We start from the raw sequence: 22,924 nt of genomic DNA, 5'->3' as shown, positions 1-22,924 counted from the left end.
CTGACTCAGGATTGTCGGCTACAAAAGCTGCAAAGGCATTGGGTACATCAACAGGAGAAAGTCAGTCACCTTTGGTAAGTAACTCTCAAGCCGTCATTGATATTTGTATAAAAAAGAATCTAATTGAACATTTTTTTATTTTATTGCGAAATGCTAATGTAGATTCATAATTTGTTGGGTTAAAATGATGATATTTTCTAATTATGTGCAAGATGATAGCATCTGTTTGAAGGATGCAACAGGCAATACTTGGTATTCGGTTGTTAAACTAAAATTATATCTTACTAGTACGCTGGCTGTTCTGTGAGCCATGAGAGATAGTCATGTGTAATAAGTAAGTGTACAATTATTCATCTTTAAAGCAAGGTGGTTGATTGGTGCAGTGAGTAACACACCTGGCTCCGAGTGGGAATATCTGAGTTTGATTCCTGTGTGGTGTCATCTTTTTTCCTAATGCTCCTAGCGTGGCTTTGGACAGTCGGGCGGACAGACTTTGCTCTTAGTATAGTAAAGAATAGACTTTTATCTCATTAGTCGATGTGAATACAAGAGCTAGAGACAACCTGTCTCACTATACACACCATTTTAGGCAAGTCTGGGCACATCTTTTCTTCCTGAGTGTTTTTGCTGCAATCATTTTTTGTCGATTTTAATCTTCAAATATCTTGACAGTGAGATCGCTTAAAACAACAAACAACATCTCAAATGATAGAAAAACATCGATACTTTCTGTAAGTATCAACGAATATGTTTGACGCAATCACATCTTTAATAAAGTTAATAAAATTTCAATTGATACGTCATTTAGCGGGTGCAATCGAGAAAAGGGTGTATAGAGTATATAGTAAGAGCTAAGAATTGTAAGAGCTTTTGTAGTCTCGTGGATAGAGAACTGGATTGCAAACCTGCAGTTGCAAACTTTATGAGTTCGAGTCCAGCAAAGAGTGAAATTTTAATTCTAAGATTTTAATAGCTTTTGCTGGACATACCAAAGGACAGACAGCAAACTTTGAGATTTATACATGTATAGATTATAGCAAAGATTTTAGATTTCCATTTTTTTAGATTATTTAGAATCGGCTTTTACTATTTTGATTCGGTTGAATGAGAGTTTCTAGTTGATCTCTCAGTTTGTATTAGCTTTTTGATAAACACCATTTAAGTGACTTACTAGCACTTTAGTTACGCTGCATTAACTGATTAGCCGCTTTTGTTCAACGAATTCAGTATCACTTTCTATAACATTTTAGTTCTTTTCATTTGACCACATCATTTATTCATATTGTAGGTTGAATCATCTGCTCATGTTAAGAATGAACCCGAAGTAAAATCTATGGATAATACTTCAGGACTCAACAACCTGCTCGCAGTAGCGGCAGCTGAAACTCTGAGTGTTAAACCACCGACTCCTGCAAGTCAGCCGAAAGCGGGTAAGATTTTTCCATTTAGTATAGCAAAGTCACATTGCCAGCCATAAAAACTCCGCACTCAATGAGTAATGTATAGACATCGACATTAACATACTAACAGCCTTACAAATGATTTAACAACCATCATTGTAAAAAATACATTATCTGTAAACATACACTTTCTAATTTGTTAGTGTACCATTTCTTCTCTTAAAATGCTTGTTACAGTAATGGCTATACGTCCTCGCACGTGTTTGATTACAGTAAAATGTTTTTATGGTTCTAAGGTATATTTAGTTAGCAGTTGGCTCGTTTAATGAATCATGCAAAAAGATTGTTACACGGGTAATTGAGGAAGTTTGGATACCCGTTACAGCGACAGGTAAAACGTACGCTCAACCAGTTCCTGTTACTCCCCAAAGCCTCCAGCACCATTCAAACTTTCTATTTGGGCAACCCCAGCTCGCCAACACAGCTCAGCCTCAGTTCTTTATCGCTGGCCCAAGTCCAAGCAATGCGAGCGGAATGCCCTATCAACAAATACTGATACCCATCAATCAGCCCCCTATTCAGCAAAATGTATCAGGTGAGAATGACTCAGTACTTTTGAGAATCAATTGGTTCAGAAAGTGTAAAATCAATTTGAAATAGACGTAAAGAGACCACCAAGTTGTAGGATTTAAAAAGGTTGAGGGTTGCTAATGAGGATTACTAGTCTCAGATACTAGCATGAATTAAATGAAAATAGTAAGGTAAAGGCAGCATAGCGAGGAGTGTATCATGCGAATACTGCGAAGAAGGCAGCATGAAAAGGAGGGTACGCTCAAAATAGTAGGCTAGCAATGATACGACAGAGGCTATACAATGGGTATAGTGAGATGGGAAAAGTGATATGAGAATAGTATTGTTATTGGTCATAGCATCGGTGATAGCATCTAGGTATTGGAGTGATGACAGTGATATGGAGAAAGTGGTTGAAGTTTGTAGTATGAAGCCACTGCTGTGATGATAAAATAGTGAATGAAAGCATTGCAGTATGGCTAGTATGAAGAGGGGTATATGATAGTGGTAGGTAGTGCAGTTGGGATATTACTATGTAAGTAATACTGCCATAAAAGTTTGATAGAAATACTAGAATGGGGATAGCGCAACGGGAATAAGTCAATGCGTATAGTTTAATGTAGATAGTACAATGGGAGATAATAATGAAGAAAGTGGATGTTGCTAGTACAATTGATCTAATGCCATGAAGATAAAGCTATAGGGATAGTGTGAAGGAGATCAAATGATGGAAATAATATAATGGAAATAGTACAAATGAAATGGATGCTGGAAGTATAATGATGTGGATAGTACAATTTGGATAATATGATAGATTTAATATGATAGGGATAGTACGATGGGAATAGTATGATGGGAATAGTACGATGGGAATAGTACGATGGGAATAGTACGACAGGAATAGTACGATGGGGATAGTACGATGGGAATAGTACGACAGGAATAGTACGATGGGGATAGTACGATAAGAATAGTACGATAGAGATAGTGTGGTTGAAATAGAACAATTGAAGTACCAGTTAAAATAGCTCTAGTAATGGTATAGCATATCAAAAGATAGAAGCCATGTTCATTAGCTGTTATCAAGTAAAAAATAAAGACCAAGATTATTTAAATAGACTCATCAGATGTTTAGATCTTGCCAATGTTTATTCTTCATCACTGGTTATGTGTAACTGTAGGTAACCAAATACCTCAACAATACATTACGCTTCCTACTGTTTCGCTTGGAGTTGGAGCTCATGCCGCTGGACCATCAATACAGATTCTTCCTAATCCTCCAATTATAGCCGCAGCCAACCTAACTGGCCTTCAACCCTTCACAATCATGCCAAACCAGCCTATAGTGGCGGACTCTTCTCCTATGGTACCGCGTGTTTAGTGTGAAGCATGAATTCTGTCCATTGTGTATCCACAGCTCTTCTCTGTACTGTACAGAGGATACGTGTATATACTGCATACTGTATACCTCTCCTCTGTACTGTACAAAGGATACATGTATATACCGTATACTGTATTTCTCTCCTGTGTACTTTACAGCTCTCCTGTGTACTGTACAGCTCTCCTGTGTACTGTATAGCTCTCCTGTGTACTGTATAGCTTTCCTCTGTACTGTACAACTCTCCTGTATACCTCTCCTGTGTACTGTACAGCTCTCCTGTGTACTTTACCGCTCTTCTGTATACTGTATACCTCTCCTGTGTACTGTACAGCTCTCCTGTGTACTGTACAGCTCTCCTGTGTACTGTCCCGCTCTCCTGTATACTGTATACCTCTCCTGTGTACTGTACAGATCTTCTGTGTACTGTACAGCTCTTCTGTGTACTGTACAGTTCTTTTGTATGCTGTACAGCTTTCCTGTGTATTGTACAACCCTCCTGTTTACTGTACATCTCTCCTGCATACTACACAGCTCGTCTGTGTACTGTACAACCCTCCTGTGTACTGTACAGTTCTCCATACCATCATGGTCTTTGCTAATAACTTTAGTTTTTATGTTTGTTGCAATTAGAGTTATGGTGCTGTCTTAGTAGCCAGTTTGTCTTAGCGACAGCTTTCTGTGAGCTGATAAGCTCGTCTGCTCATGTAGCATGGTAGCCAATCACTGTTAAGATAACTAATTGTTTGTTTATATTAACAATTCTTGTTTACCATATATGGCTATTTGTGCATATTGCCATCAGCCTAGCTTTCTTACTCCGCATGTTGTGAGATGCAAGTTCTTCTGCTAGCTGTGTTACGTATAGTGTGATGTATATTTGTAGTGGCGCTTTATGTTGTGTGTAGCATCACCTTGACCTTCCCAGTGTATCCTTACATGATCGCTATTCAGGTACTGTATCTACCGCTGTTACTAATTGCCCATTCTTCCTGATCGACGCATTGCTTTGTTTCTCTTTTTTCTGTTTTTATAGTTTATAGTATTGCTCCATTGTCATGCCATGCCGTGTGCTTCTGTTAACTGCATTTCATTTTAGCCATGAAGTAGTTTTCACTCATCAGAAGTATATCTGTAATTAGCATTTTTAATCTGTCAGCATGTTGATGACCTAACAAGAACACTTTCAGTTTATCATTGCTAAGGTTCTTCTCTTAGAAGGTGAAGGTCAACACGCATCGAAAACTCAATGAATTAGATAACATAATTTCATTAGAAGTTTTTATGCAAAACTAATATTTTGTTTGAAAAATTTTCAAAAGAATATCTAAATATTTATTTGGTGTTTGCATGTTCAAAAGCTTACCATACCTGCATGATTATATCGTAATCATCAGCTGCTAAAGCAGGATGATTCTCCGCAAGTTTGAAAATACATGTATACGGTAATCACATTTTCCTACAAAGGAAAAAATAGCCTATTATAACTAAATTTTGTTACTCGAGTACATCAAAATCTCACGCTGCCATGAAATCGTTTTATAATCACTAGCTGTTAACATAAGCATATCACAATTGCAAACTAATTTCAAATTCCTTCATAGAACTCGGCACACATCAAGCAGTCACCAGATGTCAGTTCCACTAACAATACTCTTCTCCCTCAAATGTTTCTGCCAAATTCGAGCTCTGCAATTCTTACCAACCAATCACAGCAACAGGATGTGTCAACCACCTCAGTATCGCATGACCTTACCAACCAAGTAATTCTTAATATATGTCACTAATTATTTATGTGCTGGCACAGATTCTGTACAAAGGGATAAGTATCATTTCACTTTGTCAGACTTGTTTGGAGTCGCTTCCTCTAGCGTTGTACAGTTGGGTGACCTTCGCAGTCAATTCACCAGGAGTTTTCTCAGATGTCTCTTTATATGAGAAAATGTAGTTTATCTGCACTCCTTTTAGGCACCGGATATCTGTTTATTTTTTTGTTATACCATCTAATTGATACAGAAAAGAAACTGCGTCATGGTCAGCATGTTACCTTTGTGATGAATTGTAGTGATCACTGTTCTTTTATTTAGAGATATCAGAAATACACGTAATTATTTTTTACTATCATTACTACTGTTACTATTGCACTCTGTTATACAGATGGCAAGGTTTCTACCATCAATACAGTCTTTAGTAAGCACATCGATAGGGAATCCCAATGCTGTCTCTAACAATGGAACTGATGTAGTGGCATCTGCTGAATCTACTTCTCCAGGTAATCATCCATTCTAAGTTCTGCAATGCTAAGGCTAATTTATGTTTACATATATTTTACCTTGCAGTTACAATGAAAATAACATACAAGATCTTTGTTCATATAAATTACCGCATTAAAATTGATTTGAGAGATGGTGAACCATTTGGTGAATTTTTTGCTGTTGAAGCTACCTTAACAAAAACATATTTTACACAAAGATAATAATATAATAATGGGATACAGATAATATTATATTATTATGATAATATGATTAACAATCATATTAATCATATTATCATAATATGATTATTAATCATATTACATGTGCTAATAATTAACATTATCACGCTAATAGTATATGATATGCAAATCTAGCCTGTGTTATGGTCCACCCTCATAAACGATATGATATGGTTCAATATGGTATGATACCATAGGTTACGATTTATGATATGCACATAAAATTCTTGCTGTAATTAGCCATAATTGATAACAAGTCCTTTGTGAAAGGGTTTATATGTAACATTATTTCTGATTTATCTCATGTGTCACTAACAAACCTGCTGACAGGTGTAAATGAGACACTCGTCAGCAGCACCGAGCCTGGCTGTGTTATTGAAGGCATCAATTTGGATGAGATTAAGGAGTTTGCCAAGCAGTTCAAATCTCGACGCCTTTCGATGGGACTAACTCAGACTCAAGTAGGCCAAGCTTTGAATGTGGCTGAGGGACCAGCCTACAGCCAGTCAGCTATATGCAGGTAAATTATTTTAGTGCATTCCTCAGACTCGTTCTCACCTAGACAGCAAACATTAGAGACAGGCTTGTCTCGCTCCCTGACAAACTCGGAACCTACACTCTGTGTGTTGCTGTTTGCTGCCAACGGTGATCGCAAGAATCCAACGCTGCTCAACTTTTGCGAGTGAACCGCAGGCAAAACTTTTGTAAAAAGAAGTGAACAGGTAAAGGTTGGCACGAGGTACCATCGGGGTATCACGGTCAATTATCAAACTAAACTTACGAGCTTCTATCTTCTGTTGGAAATGAACATTTTTAAACGACTTGATTTTCTGTAGCAGCTTGGCTATGTGATCACCGGTGACGCAGCTTTCAGTGAACACAAGCCGCCGAATCTCATGCTGTCAGGTTTTATTTCACGAGATTGCCAGTGAAGTTTCGCGGTAAATATGCAAACTACGTACTTGCCTGATCTTGAAATCAAAGGAGTTGAAACCAGATGTGAATGTTGAGCAATCCTTTATGCACTGAGTTTTTTAACTTCTATTCAATAGGTTTGAGAAGTTGGATATTACAGCAAAAAGTGCCCAGAAGATAAAACCTGTTCTGGAGCACTGGCTACTGGAAGCAGAGGCGCGTTACCATCTAGGTGGTGGCAGTGTGACCGGCTCAGACGTGTCAGAAAAGTTGAAAAAGCGCAAAAGAAGAACTTCTTTTACTCCGCAGGCTGTTGAAGCGCTAACAGAGCATTTTCTCCTCAACACCCACCCATCTGGTAAATACATCTCTTCAACACCGTCCCATCTGGTAAATACATCTCCTCAACACCCACCCATCTGGTAAATACATCTCCTCAACACCGTCCCATCTGGTAAATACATCTCCTCAACACCCACCCATCTGGTAAATACATCTCCTCAACACCCACCCATCTGGTAAATACATCTCCTCAACACCCACCCATCTGGTAAATACATCTCCTCAACACCCACCCATCTGGTAAATAAATCTCTTCAACACCCACCCATCTGGTAAATAAATCTCCTCAACACCGTCCCATCTGGTAAATACATCTCCTCAACACCCACCCATCTGGTAAATAAATCTCTTCAACACCGTCCCATCTGGTAAATACATCTCCTCAACACCCACCCATCTGGTAAATACATCTCTTCAACACCGTCCCATCTGGTAAATACATCTCCTCAACACCCACCCATCTGGTAAATAAATCTCTTCAACACCGTCCCATCTGGTAAATACATCTCCTCAACACCCACCCATCTGGTAAATAAATCTCTTCAACACCTACCCATCTAGAAAATATATCTCCTCAACACCCTCCCATCTAGTAAATATTCCTTCTAAGCACCCAAGTAGTTATGGTACCCATCTGGTAAATACTCCTTTTCAACACACATCTGGTAAATACTTCTCAACACCCAACCATCTGATCAAGAAGTTTTCTTTTGCCAAATAATAGACTATAACAGACTTTAATAGCATTAAACTGAATTTATGCTAGAGATATGTTTTTAAAATGTTTTTTACGTTGAATGTTACAAAAGTAGGCAAAACCAGCAACGAAACAGTGTCTTAAAAACAATAAAGTATTAAGGCTTTTCAAAATAGCAATAAATTAGTATTTTCACAAGTTTAGTTGTGAGAACTAGGAACAAAAGCGCTTGTTCAAATATAAAACTTTTTTTTAAAACTTTGGCTATTATATTTTACGATAAAGGTAGTTTGCAAATATTTTGGTGGCACAACCATGTAAAAACCCTAACAATCTGATTGGAGCTACCCTTGTTATATTTTCTCTACTTCAATCTCGAGTGCTTACGTTGTGACATACACATTCTGTGTATGAAGTTGCACTTAATGCTTTATAGTGTTTCCAACTATTGCTCATAGATTACTGACTTAACAATTAGTTTATTTTCATACCTTAATCTTTCAACTGCAGTGAATTAGGTAACAAGGCCCCATGAGGCAATTCTAAAGGATTAAGAATTCGGCGTCTTGTTCATAGCTTTGGCTCTGCTAGCTGGCTTTATAGATGAGTATCCATGCAATAATTTAGAAGCTGGTCCACTGTTTGGTTCTATCATATAATTTCGTTTCATGTAAGTATTTGAAGTTGTCTGTTCTCACTTTTCTAAGGTGGCAAACTTTCATGTTTTATTGTTTTTTCAATATTACACTGTATCAGACTAGGCTTTGACTGGTACTGTATATGAAATCTCTAATTGTGGAAATATCATTAGTAAATGAGCTTTGCAAAAACTGATAGCTTCGTGATGCGCTAATAACAAGCTCAGTCATTAGCTAAAGTTGCAAATTCTACACACACATATGTTATAATTATAGGAAGTGAAATGACCAGCATCGCTAACAAGCTAGGTTATGAGCGAGAGGTGGTCAGGGTTTGGTTCTGCAACAAAAGACAAGCGCTGAAGAATGCATCAAAGAGACACAAACCGGATGACTCGACCCTTAAAATTCCTGCAGACCCTGTTTTGACTTGAATTTTGACTGAATTATTAAATTGTTTCCGTAAAAAGTTTGGTAAGTTGATGAGGCTTTTGCTGAATCTTGGTATTTATCATTTCATATCTCTAGTGTTAACATATGCTTTTCGTAACATATTGTAACTTTGTTAATATATTTTTTACATATTGTAGTTTTTATACATTATGAATGTTCAGTGAGGTTCTATAGTTTTATCTAAAGAGCACTATTTATTTATGTAACTGAAATGTAAACAACCTGTAGTTATTTTATTTATTTGTATCATATTTTAGTATTGTAAATATTGTCAAATGTTATTTTACATCATTTATTATTATTTCATGAACTTGTATAGTTATGTACATATAGAACTTATATTTCCACAGATGATATCTCTATTCTAGCATATAGAATTTATTTTCATGCATTAACTTTGGTATTCTCATACACTTTTGAATAGTTCTCTGCAATGTTTATATCATCATTCATGTATTATCTTTTTGAATGTAACTTGTACACATATGAATACTTTGTGAAGGAGCAAGTAACTCTTACTTTTCATGCTGACTTATGGCCACTTGCTATAAAAATATATTACAAGCAGCAGTGTATTTTGATTGATAATGCAGTATTACATCTTGTTTGCTGTAACAGGTGTGACTTATTTGAACAAAACATGGTTTTTGTAAAGTATATCACTTATCAAATGTTTGCATAATGGCTTAGTACACATATGCTAATTATTTCACACTAATTGGTACTAGTGGTGAAGCTTATTCATACTCCACTTGTATATATATAAACAATTAGAACTTGAAGTTGCTTCAAGTCAACACAGATGAGCTCTTGTCAAAGGACATAACAGTTAAGAAAGCACTGCAGAGATGTGGTTGCCATGGGGTAAGTTTGCACCCTTAAACATAAGTTAACTGAAAAGCTTTTACGATAGCTGCTTCAAAAACACATAAAAAAATTAAATAACAATTTGAACGCTATTTTAACTGTAAGGTTCTTGGTAATAAATCAATCAACCAGATTTTGTCATTTGATTTGGAGATCTCGTATCCATACAAGATGAATTCTTTTCAATAAAAGCTGCATGAAAAAACAATTATTTAGGCAAAACATGAAAAAGTGTAAAGGCGTTGTACTTATATGGCATTACTGGAATAAAATATATTTCAGCTTTCCTGCTAATCGCCACCATTAGAGCAGAAGTTTATCAGCCATCAGTCAAATCTGGTGAGTATACATCTGGTGATGGGCTGGATACAAATATTTACTCATGAGGCAAAAAACTAACGTTGTGAGATACTCAGTATATTAAACATGATATTAGTGTGAGATACTCAGTATATTAAACATGATATTAGTGTGAGATACTCAGTATATTAAACATGATATTAGTGTGAGACACTCAGTATAATAAACAGGATATTAGTGTGAGATACTCCGTATATTAAACATGATATTAGTGTGAGATACTCAGTATATTAAACAGGATATTAGTGTGAGATACTCAGTATATTAAACATAATATTAAGGCGAAATGCTTGGTATATTTAACATGATATTTGTGTTTGTCATTAGTTCTTCTGTGTTCCGTATGTCTAGTTGTAGTGATGAAGTTTTAGGTATGAAAAATCACTTCGCACTGAAATTGAACTAGGAAACCTCAGTTCTGCAGACAGATATGCTATCCACTACACCATACGGCTTACCTTCAACACTATGGAATAAAGATGCTTATCTAAGCCCCCTAATAATCCAGCATGCTGTCATGCTATCATGATGTGTAATAATAAGTACAAGTATTCCCAGATGTGGCAATCTTAATGCTGAATTGTATGCGAGGAGGTTCTTATTATAGTAAAAACTAGCTGAATGTCAGGGTAATAAAAAAGTCCTTGAACACAAAATTTATTTTTATTTAACATATAACAACAGTTACCATTCTAATTTTCAAGCTTCATATCATGAGAAAAATGTTTTGAGCAGTTCAAATGAATTATGAGAAAAAATAAAAATCCTGTAAAGGTGTTTGAATGTAAATGTAAAATGATTAGCAAGTCATGGCTAAATAAAGTCTGTTCTACTACAAATACAACGCAAAATTATTTGGTATACAATTATATGATTTTAATTTGTTTTAGTTTTGGCATTGTAAAGCAAAAATGTCATACAAAATTGTATAGAAATCCATAGTAATTATCTAATGCGAACAAACTCCTATGGTAAAAATCATCAAAACTTTGTATACGTACAGTAAATAGTAACAAATTGAACAGTTAAAGCCAAAGTTAAAAAATAGTGATAAAATAATATGTTAACCTTATAATATTAGTTACTATAGCTACCTATAGTAACTTTAGTGAATTTTGTGGTTATGATCTGCAAAAAAATGTAACATTAATGGTACGATGTGCAGTACGTACCGTGGATTGTTCTTACCTTCGAGACAGACGAATAACATAAACGTTGAATCTAACTTGAACGAATTTAGCTTATTAAACATATAATTAAAGCTAAGTTATAGCATAAATCATACTAAATTTTATCACTTATCAGTTTTCGGTTTCGTTTTTACTATAACTAATAGTGAATAACACAGAACTGAGATAGAGAGCAAGCGAGCAATGCATCTCTTTCATGTGTTGTGGGAAAGATATCGGCGAATACTATATCGGTATTTTCATTATTTCATCGTAATCAGTATACCGACTGCCAGATTTTAATTTCGAAAGAAATTTTTGTTGATATCGTATGGCAGAAATAGTGAAAAAAATTCGTCCTCGTGTGGCAAGAATAAAAAAACATCGTGTTCCATAAGTAAGGCGGACAAGAATCTTATAACAGGGCCATTGTAACAGAGGGCACACTGTACTGTATTAATTAATAATTTAGCATGTGCAATCGTGAAAAGGATTTACAGTATATGGTAAGAGACATAGTATGATAAGAATGGCTTAGCCTTGTGGTTATGCACGCTTGTTAGTAGAATCACGATTTGAATGCCGCAAGTTTTAAGAACTTAAGCTAGCCTAAATCTATATATATATTTCAATGCTTGTCTGTTGTTCGTCTGTCTGGTTATAGTGATAAAGTTTTACCAACGAACAATCATCTTCCTATTTGATTCAAATTCATCAGGAAAAGAAACTTATCCAGTGGCAACTAGATTTCCTGCCACCACTTTAAAGCTTGAACGATTGCGTAGCATAAAAAGTAAGAAATGTTTTTCAATAATCTGTTTTAGTTATGCCTCAAGATTTCAATATTTTAATTGATTCGGGAGGACACTCGCAAATATAAACAGACCCCTTCTTTTTAAAAGTTAGAAAGGTAATTAAATATGTTGATTAAAAATAAATTTTGCTGTGCAAAAACCTTTTTATTACTCGCGCAACGGCAAGCATTCATTTGGCAGTTTTCAAGTTGTATATTTTTGATAAGTACATGTATCACCTAAGGAGGCTATATAAATAGCTATATAAGGTGGCTACATAGATTCTTTTGTTACTGTTAGATCTAGTAGAATAATTATTTCTATACTTTCATCAATGCACAAAACAGAACACAGGCTTAATCAACAATGTATAAATATGATTGCCTTAAAATTAGGCAAAATAGCTTTGCAGTTATTAGTACTGTATACGGCAAGGTCTGCCGCCGACTATTCTAATTGAATAAAACATGAAGCGAATAAACTTAAAAAATGTGCACCAATATAGTAATCACAAGGTTCAAAAGTACTAGTGAAAATTATAGTAGATGAAACAAACAGTTTGAAAGCTTTAATGCATGTTGCTTTGGAAAACATCCAGATACACTCTCCAGATAGACTAACCTGAAAGATATACAAGCACCTACCGTTATGTTATAACCTAATATTATGTGATAACCTAATGTTATAATCTCATATTATACCCTAATGTTATGTAACAGGCACAATTTGTTAGAGAGCTCTATTAGGCATCTCTTCACCAACATTTTTCTGTCTGTTTATCCGCTTTGCTGTCTGTGTATTTATCTAATCATATATCTAGCTGTCTGTCTATCCATCCATCTAAGGTATGTATATATGCTATCCACCTATCTAACATCCTTTGCCTGTTATGCCTCAAACATCAACACCATAATTATTAAAATCAACATACTAAGTGACTGAGACAGATTCTAAACAATATGGCACCCCCATAAAATGGCACTATACTAGTATACTTCACAAGTCTAGAATAAAATCTTACCAGACCATCGTGTCTCCAAGCATTCCAAAAGGTTACACTAAGCACACAGCAATAAATCACACGAAGGCATTTTTGTGTGTTATTTAATGCTGGCCAAATTCTTGATTTTATGTCAAACCAAATGCTGGTCAAGCATACGGTTTGACCAGCAACACCTACCTGATTGGCTTGTCATGCTAAAAGAATACACTTCACCATTTTTATGCTACGCTGAGGGCTTTTACGCTATTTAAATAAGTATGAATTGTTTTCATATTAGCAGAAGACGCGAATGCTGATGTGACGAATGCTGATGTGACGGAGAGTCTGGATTGGATTAATCCTGTAATGCCCATTACTCTGTGTTGATAGGAGTGCCGACTCTGCTAATGCTCTCCTGTGCTGTATTAGCCATCAAGAGAAGCCTCGTCTCCTCAAAAACTGCACTGATGAAGAATAGCCGTGTAATCTAATACGAAGCATTGAAAGCTCCATTTATTATTGGTTGTGAGTTAGTGTTGCATTGAAAGCTCCATTTATTACTTGTTGTGAGTTAGTGTTGCATTGAAAGCTCCATTTATTACTTGTTGTGAGTTAGTGTTGCCGAGTGAACAAAAATAATAGCTGCTCTGTCTATTGCAAAGAATAACTTGAAAAGAGTCAAAAATAATCTTTTGGTATCAAAAATAAAGCAGGTGATTTGATGGCTCAGCTAGTAAACTCTAGCTAACCTGTCAGCATCTTATAACCATGATAATGAGTCAATACATTTGTGAAAATAAATTAATTTGAACAAGTTTGTAATAAAAAACTGTTTGCATCAAAAGCATCACATATGTAATGAAAAGGTGCAAACATTGTAGATCACATAAGAGAGCTAACAAGGTTCACGTGACTGCTGACCGTAACAAGCAAAATCTCTCCACCGATCAGGCACGACATTTAGATATCTGTCCATTGCTTCTAAAAACCTCGTACGATAAACCTCTGGAGAAACTATTGTTGGCATTTTACCTTGACCTCCAAGAATTCCTGAAGATTTCACATAAGTTTCCAATTTCTTGTCCCACGTGAATGTGCGAATGTAATCTGCAAGAAAAATGTTTAACTGAACAGTAAACCTAACTTCTATAATATACATGTAGGCTATGATCACACACTATAACATCCCAATGTGTATTAAATAAAACGTTCACATTTAGAGACCATAATATCCCAATACGTATTAGATAAACAGTACACATTCAGAGACACTAGCAATCTTAACAAGCGGGAGTTGGCAGCTTTAGCCTACAGCTAAAATGGAAACAGGAATTTCCTATAGGTCAATTATATAGGTCAATTATAGGAGCGGCTCAGCTCTGCATGAGCTACACACAACATGTATAGAAAACAACAAAAATAGAGCAATCTGCAACAATATTTTATAGCACCGATATAGTGAAGCATAAAAACAGCAAATAATGAGCAAACAACTCCAGCTCATATATAATTATTAATCTAACTAATGGCAGGTTTGAGAAGTTTTAAAACTTGTTTTCCTATCTTATTGATCCCTGTGTGATAACTTAATGGGCTTAGATGGACTTCCATTATGTAAGCATTGTCCATCAGGCTTGAATGATTTCAACTATTATGAAGACTAAGAAAGATTCAAAGTGAACACACGGAGCCAGATGGCTACAGATGTGTCAATCGTTAGAAAATAACATCTTTCTATTACCAATCATAACGATTATCACATGTACAGTTGACTTTCGTTGAACCAACTTGTTAGCCAGATAATGGATTAGACAGACAGAATTGGGCAGAGCAGCTGCAATCAAAATGCAGTTAGGTTTGAATAATTAATAACCATCGTAATGGTTTTTGGTGAATAAGTAAATAGAAGAAATGCTTGTTTATTGTAGCTATTTATATAAACCGCTCGCAAAAGTGAAATAATTTGTATGTTTTATTGTTTGTGTGCTATTTGACGTTCATGATGAAGAAACGCTTACAAAGTATAGAAGAAAGACAAGAAAACATGAGATATTGGAAAAAGGGAGAAAAATTAATTTGCAGTAGCAAAATTTACCTATGATGCCGATGACGAGTTCCTTGCTGTCTTCATCGTATCCACAGAGTAGAGAATAGTCCATGACTGTATGCTTGGCCAGGAACTGACTGTCATGTACCAGCGCTTCCATAAGCACTCGTTTTCCATGTTCTCTGATGTAGATTGGGTTCTGCTTTGAGTCTTAAATTATAACGTAGAACATAGGAGGCTTTGACTTTGATCAAATTACACTCCTATTAATACTAATCATTTGAGTTACAAGCATATACAGTACAGTAATACTTCAACTTACGAGTGCTCCAACGTACGAGAAACTTGAGATACGAGCTAGCTTTTAAGCAAGTTTTAGGACTAACATACGAGCCATATTTGAGATACGAGCACGTGAGTCAGTTGCCAAGTATGCCGGAAGTGTTTTATGACAACAGCATCAATCTGTATTTTTCAACTGCACAGGTTATACTTTTGTACCGTGTTTTTGTGCACGCTTTTCAGTGCAGAATTATGTGAATTAAAAGTACTGTGCGTAGACCGAAAGTTTGCCAGTAAAATGAAAAATAATGCAAAGAAAAAGAATGCAATTTTCCGTTTAATATCAAATGATAACAATTGATATTAAACGGAAAATTATTGAAAAATATGCGAAATGTGTATGCATGATTGAGCTAGCTCAGCAATATGACAGAAATACATCCACAATTATCAAACAGAAGGATTATATTCAGGGCATTTAGCTCGCAAAAGTACTAACCGTAGTTTCTAAACGGCGCGGCGATCTTCACCACCGCTGATGGAGAGACCGCTCAGGCATTGGATATAAGATAAACAATTGGCCGGTGACAGCGTAACTGAAACGACGCTATTTGAAAAGGCCGTTGCTATCTATCAAAACTATAAAAATAGACATTCGGACAAGTTGGCTAGTGGTCGTGCGTTAAACCTTTGTGACGACACCTGTGTTCGTCCTAATCGCGACACATTGAAAGGGCGACAAAGGCAAACGTCCTTAGATAGGTTCATCTTAAAACGGCCGGCTAGTCGTGAAAGCGAAACAAAGGAAAAATTAGCTAACTAGCGAGAAACTTCAAACTATGAACGCCGAAGAAATTTTAATTACGTTAAGTTAAAAATGAAAGTTTGCTTTTAGATTTGCTTCTAAGTTTGTCTTTTAAGACTTTGATAAAATCCAAATTTATCAAAGTCAACTGTTGTAATGAAGGATAACTTATATATCTCTCTCTGGCAAATGCTAGCGTTGGCTGCTATTGTATGTATTAAATTTTACATTTTAATTTAAAACATTTCCTTGCATTATTTTTTATTTGTTGCTTTTTGAAAGCAAGTGGTAAGTTAGGACAATAATCAACATGTTCTTTATGTTACAATATCTTGTTTTGAGTGTTTTATTTGCATTTTACAGAGTATGGAAACCAATAAATATATATTTAATTGTTCTATTATAAATAAATTGCACCAACATGCAAGTAAATTGACATACGAGCTCAGTCTCGAAACGCATTAAGCTCGTAAGTTGAGGTATGACTGTATATGAGAGTTGGCTGGGTTAAGGCATGTGTATATAAAGGTGAGAGTATATAAAGGTGAGAGCATATAAAGGTGAGAGTATATAAAGGTGAGAGTATATAAAGGTGAGAGTATATAAAGGTGAGTGTGTATATAAAGGTGAGAGTATATAAAAGTGAGTGTATATAAAGGTGAGTGTCTATATAAAGGTGAGAGTATATAAAGGTGAGTGTATATAAAGGTGAGAGTATATAAAGGTGAGTGTGTATAAAGGTGAGAGTATATAAAGGTGAGAATATATAAAGGTGAGAGTATATAAAGGTGAGAGTATATAAAGGTGAGAGTATATAAAGGTGAGTGTGTATAAAGGTGAGTGTATATAAAGGTGAGAGTATATAAAGGTGAGTGTGTATAAAGGTGAGAGTATATAAAGGTGAGAATATATAAAGGTGAGTGTATATAAAGGTGAGTGTATATAAAGGTGAGTGTGTATAAAGGTGAGTGTATATAAAGGTGAGAGTATATAAAGGTGAGTGTATATAAAGGTGAGAGTATGTAAAGGTGAGTGTATATAAAGGTGAGAGTATATAAAGGTGAGTGTATATAAAGGTGAGAGTATATAAAGGTGAGTGTATATAAAGGTGAATATGTAAAAGTTTTGGTATATTAAATCATGGGTATAAAGTTGTAACAAAAAATAAAAACTTCATCGCTTATTTGCAAGGCAAAAGCCTAAAATGGTAGACGTAAAAACACATACATTTCATGAAGTTCTCATCCAACAGTACTGGATCCGTAATTGCCTCCTTCTTTGCAAGACGATTCCTATCTGAACCTTTGAGATCAAACACCTAAAAATGAAACGACAAAAATGAGCATATATGTAAGCTAGCTATTACACCGTGCAACAAAGTGTTGAACAAAATCAATACTGCACGTTAAAACTTTGCTTGATCTAATGTAACATACCACCCACCTTGCCCATACGATGACGATAGAAAAGGTTCTCGATAACAAGAACATCCTGCTTGAAGACTGCATTCGTCTCAAAGTTCTTCAGACCGATTCTGTAGACTCCAAGTATTTTAGCTAACGCGCATTTGGGCTGCAAGATGCAATGTGATTGGTCTCCCAGGCCATTCAATAATGATAGAGAGAACCCCTCATGTGCCACTCAATTTATGGGCAGTTGAATGAGCTAACTTGACTCAGAGTTCAGATAACAAACATTATGCATAAGGCAGTTTTTTAACATTAATAAGATTGATGTAACAATATCATTTTAACATTAATAACATTGATGTAACAATATCATTTCAACAATAATAACATTGTTGTAACAATATAATGTCAACACTGAACATAGGACATGTTCAATGTTGTAACACTGATGTAACAATATCATTTTAACATTGATGTAATAATATCATTTAACACTAATAACATTGACGTAACAATATCATTTAACATTAATAAAATTGATGTAACAATATCATTTAACATTAATAACATTGATGTAACAATATCATTTTAACATTAATAAAATTCATGTAACAATATCATTTTAACATTAATAAAATTGATGTAACAATATCATTTAACATTAATAACATTGATGTAACAATATCATTTTAACATTAATAACATTGATGTAACAATATCATTTAAACATCAAAAAATCAAAAAGAAGTTGGTGTAAAATAGTTGGCTGGTACATTTGAAGTACCACCCGTTACCATGGGACCAAGAGAAAAACAGACCAACACCCGACTATATATTCAGCCGAATATAGTATGATAATATATCTCTCTCCATATACGTAACATCACCATAATACATATACATTGTACATATTTCCATAATATAAGTGATGCGTCAGAAAGAGAGGCAAGCAAATATTACAAGCTAAAGTAGAATGCTATATACATGTACGTAACCTGGATATAGTGGCATAGGGATGTCAGCGAATTTGAACAGAGCTTCGCAAGCATTTTGTGTGAATTAGTACATGATTCAGTACATCCGAAAGTGCGAAAGATAAATGAATAACCTGATGGTATTAATGCAATTCGCTCTGAAACTACCAACCGGAATAACTGACTAGTTAAACTTATGCTACTGTTAAATCATGCAACCTCACCTCACCTGCAATCATGGACCCACTCAACATCACTGACTCTTTTTATATGAATGTGTCTACATCAGCGTAGTTAAAATACGCATCACTGATTAGTTTGTTATATCCGGTTTTAAAGCATAAAGCTTGCGGATTAAGGTTTTTGTGTGTTATTTACTTCAACATAGCATAGTAACTATCCAACTACTAAATAACCGCTACTAACTACTAGTACTAGCAACTGAAGAAACCTTTGCAGTGGTTGAAGGGGAAAGGGCATTGATCAGATAGTCAAAGTAGTGTGGACCGAACTCAACAAATGACTGGATCTCCTGACGTCCCATCTGCTTTATTAGAAACATCTCATCTGCAAGAAAAGTAGCATAGACTATCAATCGTCGTCCATTAAATAAAATTTTACCTAACCAAATGTTAAAATAAAATTTTTTAATAATTTGTATAAGCATCCTACTTTTTTCATAACAAAATTTTAAGTTCAACGCAATTCGAATACACAAGAAATTCACAATGTTGAAAATTTTTATCGACAAAAAACGAAATGTGGGTTTGGTTTTATCAAGTGCTGCTGGGGTGTCAACCTATCATGCGCTCAACCAACCTTTAGTCTTGCAAAAGCCTAGACCAGATTTGCCTCCCTTAGCATTCCATTTATAACATCTGGAGAGAGAGCGAATGAAGCTAAAACAGCAACGGACAATAAGCTAGACAAGAGTACAATACATACCAGTTATACAAAATGAATGCATGATCATATGATGCACCTTTGAGTGAACGGCTATTATTCTGACAAAATGCTCCGCAATAATGAAACTGATAAAACAATAAACTCACTGTCTTTCACCATCAGCAAACACGAGCTGCCGAAGCTGTTTGAATTTGGCAGCAAAGTAGACCTTACAGTAGAAGAGCGACATCTTCTCATCAGACACTGACTTCTCGGTGAACTCTAAAAGAGTACAGAGCATCTATCAAATACACTTTAAAATAAATATTTAGTATGAATACAGTGCACCCCGAGTTATGGCATCACTGTTTTACGGTTTTTTCGCCTTATGATGTGGAACACGATGTTTTTCCGTTTCCTCATTACGGCACTTTTTTGCTATACCACATCAACAAAAATGTCCCTTGAAATTTAAACTCGGTGGTCGGTGTGCTGGATATGTTGGAATCACGAAAATGCCGATATGCTATTTACCAGAATTCCTCCCACAATGCCTGAAAAAGATATGCTTCCTCTATCTCTCTCAGTTCAGCATTCTTCGTGTTTCATAAATGCTTGATATTCTGTGTATGAAACGAAAAGTAATAAAAAGTAAGCGAAAATTTATTGTATATTTCAGCGTTTAATATAATATTTACTATAAACTTACATTTATCATAAGTATCTAACGATATAACTACATGTGTAACTTTAATTTGTTAGCCATAGGTCCTATGATTGATAACGACTTTAAAATAAGTAAAAAAATGATTACCATGGCAACGAAGCTAGAGTTGCTAGAGTTACTAGGTTAACTAGAAGTTAACTACACTTACTAAGGTTAATATACTACTTTGTTACTAATTTTTAATATGTACAGCATGTATATATAATTTTGATGTTTTTTACTGGGGGTGTTTGTTTGTTTGTTTATTTTCATCTATAGTATAACCACAAAAAATAATATGAAGAGTGTTTCTAACAGTATAAAAAGACAAGAGAAATAGAAAAAAAAAAAATGTCACTCCAGGGAAGGTGATGATGAGGTCCCTGTGCGCAATAGCAAGGCTAATCAAGGCGCGGAACCTGAAAGTAGAGTCAGCAGAAGTATGTCTAGTTGGTTTAGTCGTCTGGTTGTCTGAGGTAGCGCTTCAGTTCATTTTTGAAAGAATTAGCATTTATAATTTTACGCAGTGTAACCGGTAGTAGATTCCATAGCAATGACTCTTGATAATCCAAACAACATTGACCAGCTTTTGATTTAAACAATGGTATTTTTAGGTTTATATGTGTTTGACGAGTAGTTAAATGTGTTATCGTCCTGTTATTGTTTGTTTCGTAAAATGTGTTGTGTGCTTTTATCAGTACTTTGTATTTGTATAACTTTTTGATAGTTAAAACTCTATTTAGGTTGAATAGCGGATTAGCAGATAGTTGTATCTATCTAATAGTTTGTATTAGATAATTACTATGGATTTCTATACCCATACCTCTATCTGTCATTTTCACCTTACCATGCAAACACTGGAACGAATTAACGACATATGTAGGGGGGGGGGTCCCCTATATATGGTTAGAAGACTCACAAAGACTACAGGATGTCATGTTAATACTTACGCATTTCAAAGTGCTGATTTGATGTTAACGCTGCATCATTGGGATCTTTTGGCTTACCAAATCTAAATGGATCTACATCACCTAACAGAAGATGAGCAGTAATGTTAGTAAATCACAAACAGCTAGCAGCTTAGAAGCTGTTCTATAACATCACAGAGGTATCAGACAAAACCCTAGCATCGATAACAGTGAACACCTAGGAAAGCTTTGAACCAACCGTTGTTAAAAATCAATAGCATTTATTCAACAGAAGCTACTGGTATAGATATTCAGGAATTGCTTCCTGACAGGCAAGACCGCGGCGGCAAGATGTCGTTATACATGAAACATATAAATTACAAGTGTTGGCACATCTCATGCTGGAACACAGGCTAGAACCAGGTGACCTAACATTGAATAACTGAAACCACCTCATCTTCACATTGTCACCTGATTGGATGACATATTTCTGGGTTATAAAATAACAACTAATGTAATGATAACTACAATAACAAAAGACTATGCAGCATTTTCACAATATCAGTAATTTGCCATACAGAGTGTTAAACAGACTCCACACGCAGCACAAACAGATGTCACCAAAAGCTACACTGCCGAAGACAATCACACTAGTTAGATTGAAATAATGCAGCCAAATCATAGCCTACCATTCTGCATTTCAGCATGGGTTTGGGATGCGCTGCTTGATAAATTTGCCCAATCAAAGCTGTCTTGGCAATCAACAGTTGGAGGGTTGCGAGCGGCAGAGCCAGATGAGCGAAAGGATTTAAGAGAACTTGCTATTGATGATATTGAGGTGAGCTTTAGTACCGCCTCTATGCTGTCAGTGCCAGAATCAACTGAAGCTGCAGAAAGTAGGCTATACCCAGTTATGTTGTACAGAGAGTAGGCTATACTAAATTATGTTGTACAGAGAGTAGGCTATAGCCAATTATGTTGTATAGAGAGTAGGCTATACCCAAGTATGTTGTATAGAGAGTAGGCTATACCCAATTATGTTGTATAGAGAGTAGGCTATACCCAAGTATGTTGTATAGAGAGTAGGCTATACCCAATTATGTTGTACAGAGAGTAGGCTATACCCAATTATGTTGTATAGAGAGTAGGCTATACCCAACTATGTTGTACAGAGAGTAGGCTATACCCAATTGTGTTGTACAGAGAGTAGGTTATACCCAACTATGCTGTACAGAAAGTAGGCTATACCCAATTATGTTGTACAGAGAGTAGGCTATACCCAATTATGTTGTACAGAGAGTAGGCTATACTCAATTATATTGTACAGAGAGTAGGCTATACCCAATTATGTTGTACAGAGAGTAGGCTATACCCATTTATATTGTACAGAGAGTAGGCTATACTCAAATATGTTGTACAGAGAGTAGGCTATACTCAATTATGGTGTACAGAGAGTAGGCTATACTCAATTATATTGTACAGAGAGTAGGCTATACTCAATTATATTGTACAGAGAGTAGGCTATACCCAATTATGTTGTACAGAGAGTAGGCTATAGCCAATTAGGGTGCATCTTGATAGCACACAAGCTGGTAAATAACCATGATCTCTTTTGCAAATCTATTGCTAACAATTTCAAGAACTTCAGGCATTATCAGTCATTAAACCCGCAATATGAACTTTACCAAAAGATGATGAATCAAGATTATAATTTTTCTATGAAAAGCATGCAATTTGGTTAGGATTCGACTGCAGTTGATGTGACCAAATGAGATTGACCAGAAATATTAGAAACAGAACATATTTACATTAGTTCTGGAATCAATTTCCATAACTCTCCGTAGAGTTT

General features: G+C 35.4%; 2 protein-coding genes across 2 annotated transcripts in view; one reads left to right on the top strand and one right to left on the bottom strand.

The window, feature by feature from the left end:
- The first annotated feature begins 48 nt into the window (after positions 1-48).
- Positions 49-9,311, top strand: LOC137408579 (POU domain, class 6, transcription factor 1-like). Its single transcript, XM_068095163.1, has 9 exons — positions 49-74; positions 1,289-1,430; positions 1,786-1,995; positions 3,152-3,336; positions 4,953-5,111; positions 5,506-5,620; positions 6,173-6,362; positions 6,895-7,115; positions 8,711-9,311. The coding sequence occupies exons 2-9, from the start codon at positions 1,334-1,336 to the stop codon at positions 8,866-8,868; spliced, it is 1,335 nt and encodes a 444-aa protein (XP_067951264.1). The 5' UTR covers positions 49-74; positions 1,289-1,333; the 3' UTR covers positions 8,869-9,311.
- Positions 9,312-13,595: 4,284 nt separating this feature from the next.
- LOC137397125 (1-phosphatidylinositol 3-phosphate 5-kinase-like) overlaps positions 13,596-22,924 on the bottom strand; it is a 41,324-nt gene continuing 31,995 nt past the window's right edge. The window contains exons 37-45 of the mRNA XM_068083434.1: positions 21,765-21,962; positions 21,118-21,198; positions 19,629-19,743; positions 19,396-19,475; positions 19,028-19,143; positions 17,637-17,765; positions 17,421-17,511; positions 15,155-15,316; positions 13,596-14,166 (exon numbers count right to left, since the gene is read on the bottom strand). Of these exons, the coding sequence (XP_067939535.1) occupies positions 13,955-14,166; positions 15,155-15,316; positions 17,421-17,511; positions 17,637-17,765; positions 19,028-19,143; positions 19,396-19,475; positions 19,629-19,743; positions 21,118-21,198; positions 21,765-21,962 (1,184 nt within the window). The 3' untranslated portion in view covers positions 13,596-13,954. The remainder of the gene's footprint in view (positions 14,167-15,154; positions 15,317-17,420; positions 17,512-17,636; positions 17,766-19,027; positions 19,144-19,395; positions 19,476-19,628; positions 19,744-21,117; positions 21,199-21,764; positions 21,963-22,924) is intronic.

This window comes from Watersipora subatra, chromosome 1, assembly GCF_963576615.1.
Source record: "Watersipora subatra chromosome 1, tzWatSuba1.1, whole genome shotgun sequence".
In the NCBI taxonomy this organism is placed as follows: domain Eukaryota; kingdom Metazoa; phylum Bryozoa; class Gymnolaemata; order Cheilostomatida; family Watersiporidae; genus Watersipora; species Watersipora subatra.
Note: the sequence above shows the minus strand (reverse complement) of the source record. Positions and strands in the feature narration are given on the sequence as shown.

What these genes read in the sequence shown, in the direction of transcription:
- LOC137408579 (XM_068095163.1), top strand. Translation starts at nt 1,334, where the DNA reads ATGGATAATACTTCAGGACTCAACAACCTGCTCGCAGTAGCGGCAGCT. An exon ending in TGCTGAATCTACTTCTCCAG is followed by an intron (nt 5,621 to 6,172) that starts GTAATCATCCAT and finishes ACCTGCTGACAG; the next exon opens with GTGTAAATGAGACACTCGTC. An exon ending in AGCCAGTCAGCTATATGCAG is followed by an intron (nt 6,363 to 6,894) that starts GTAAATTATTTT and finishes TCTATTCAATAG; the next exon opens with GTTTGAGAAGTTGGATATTA.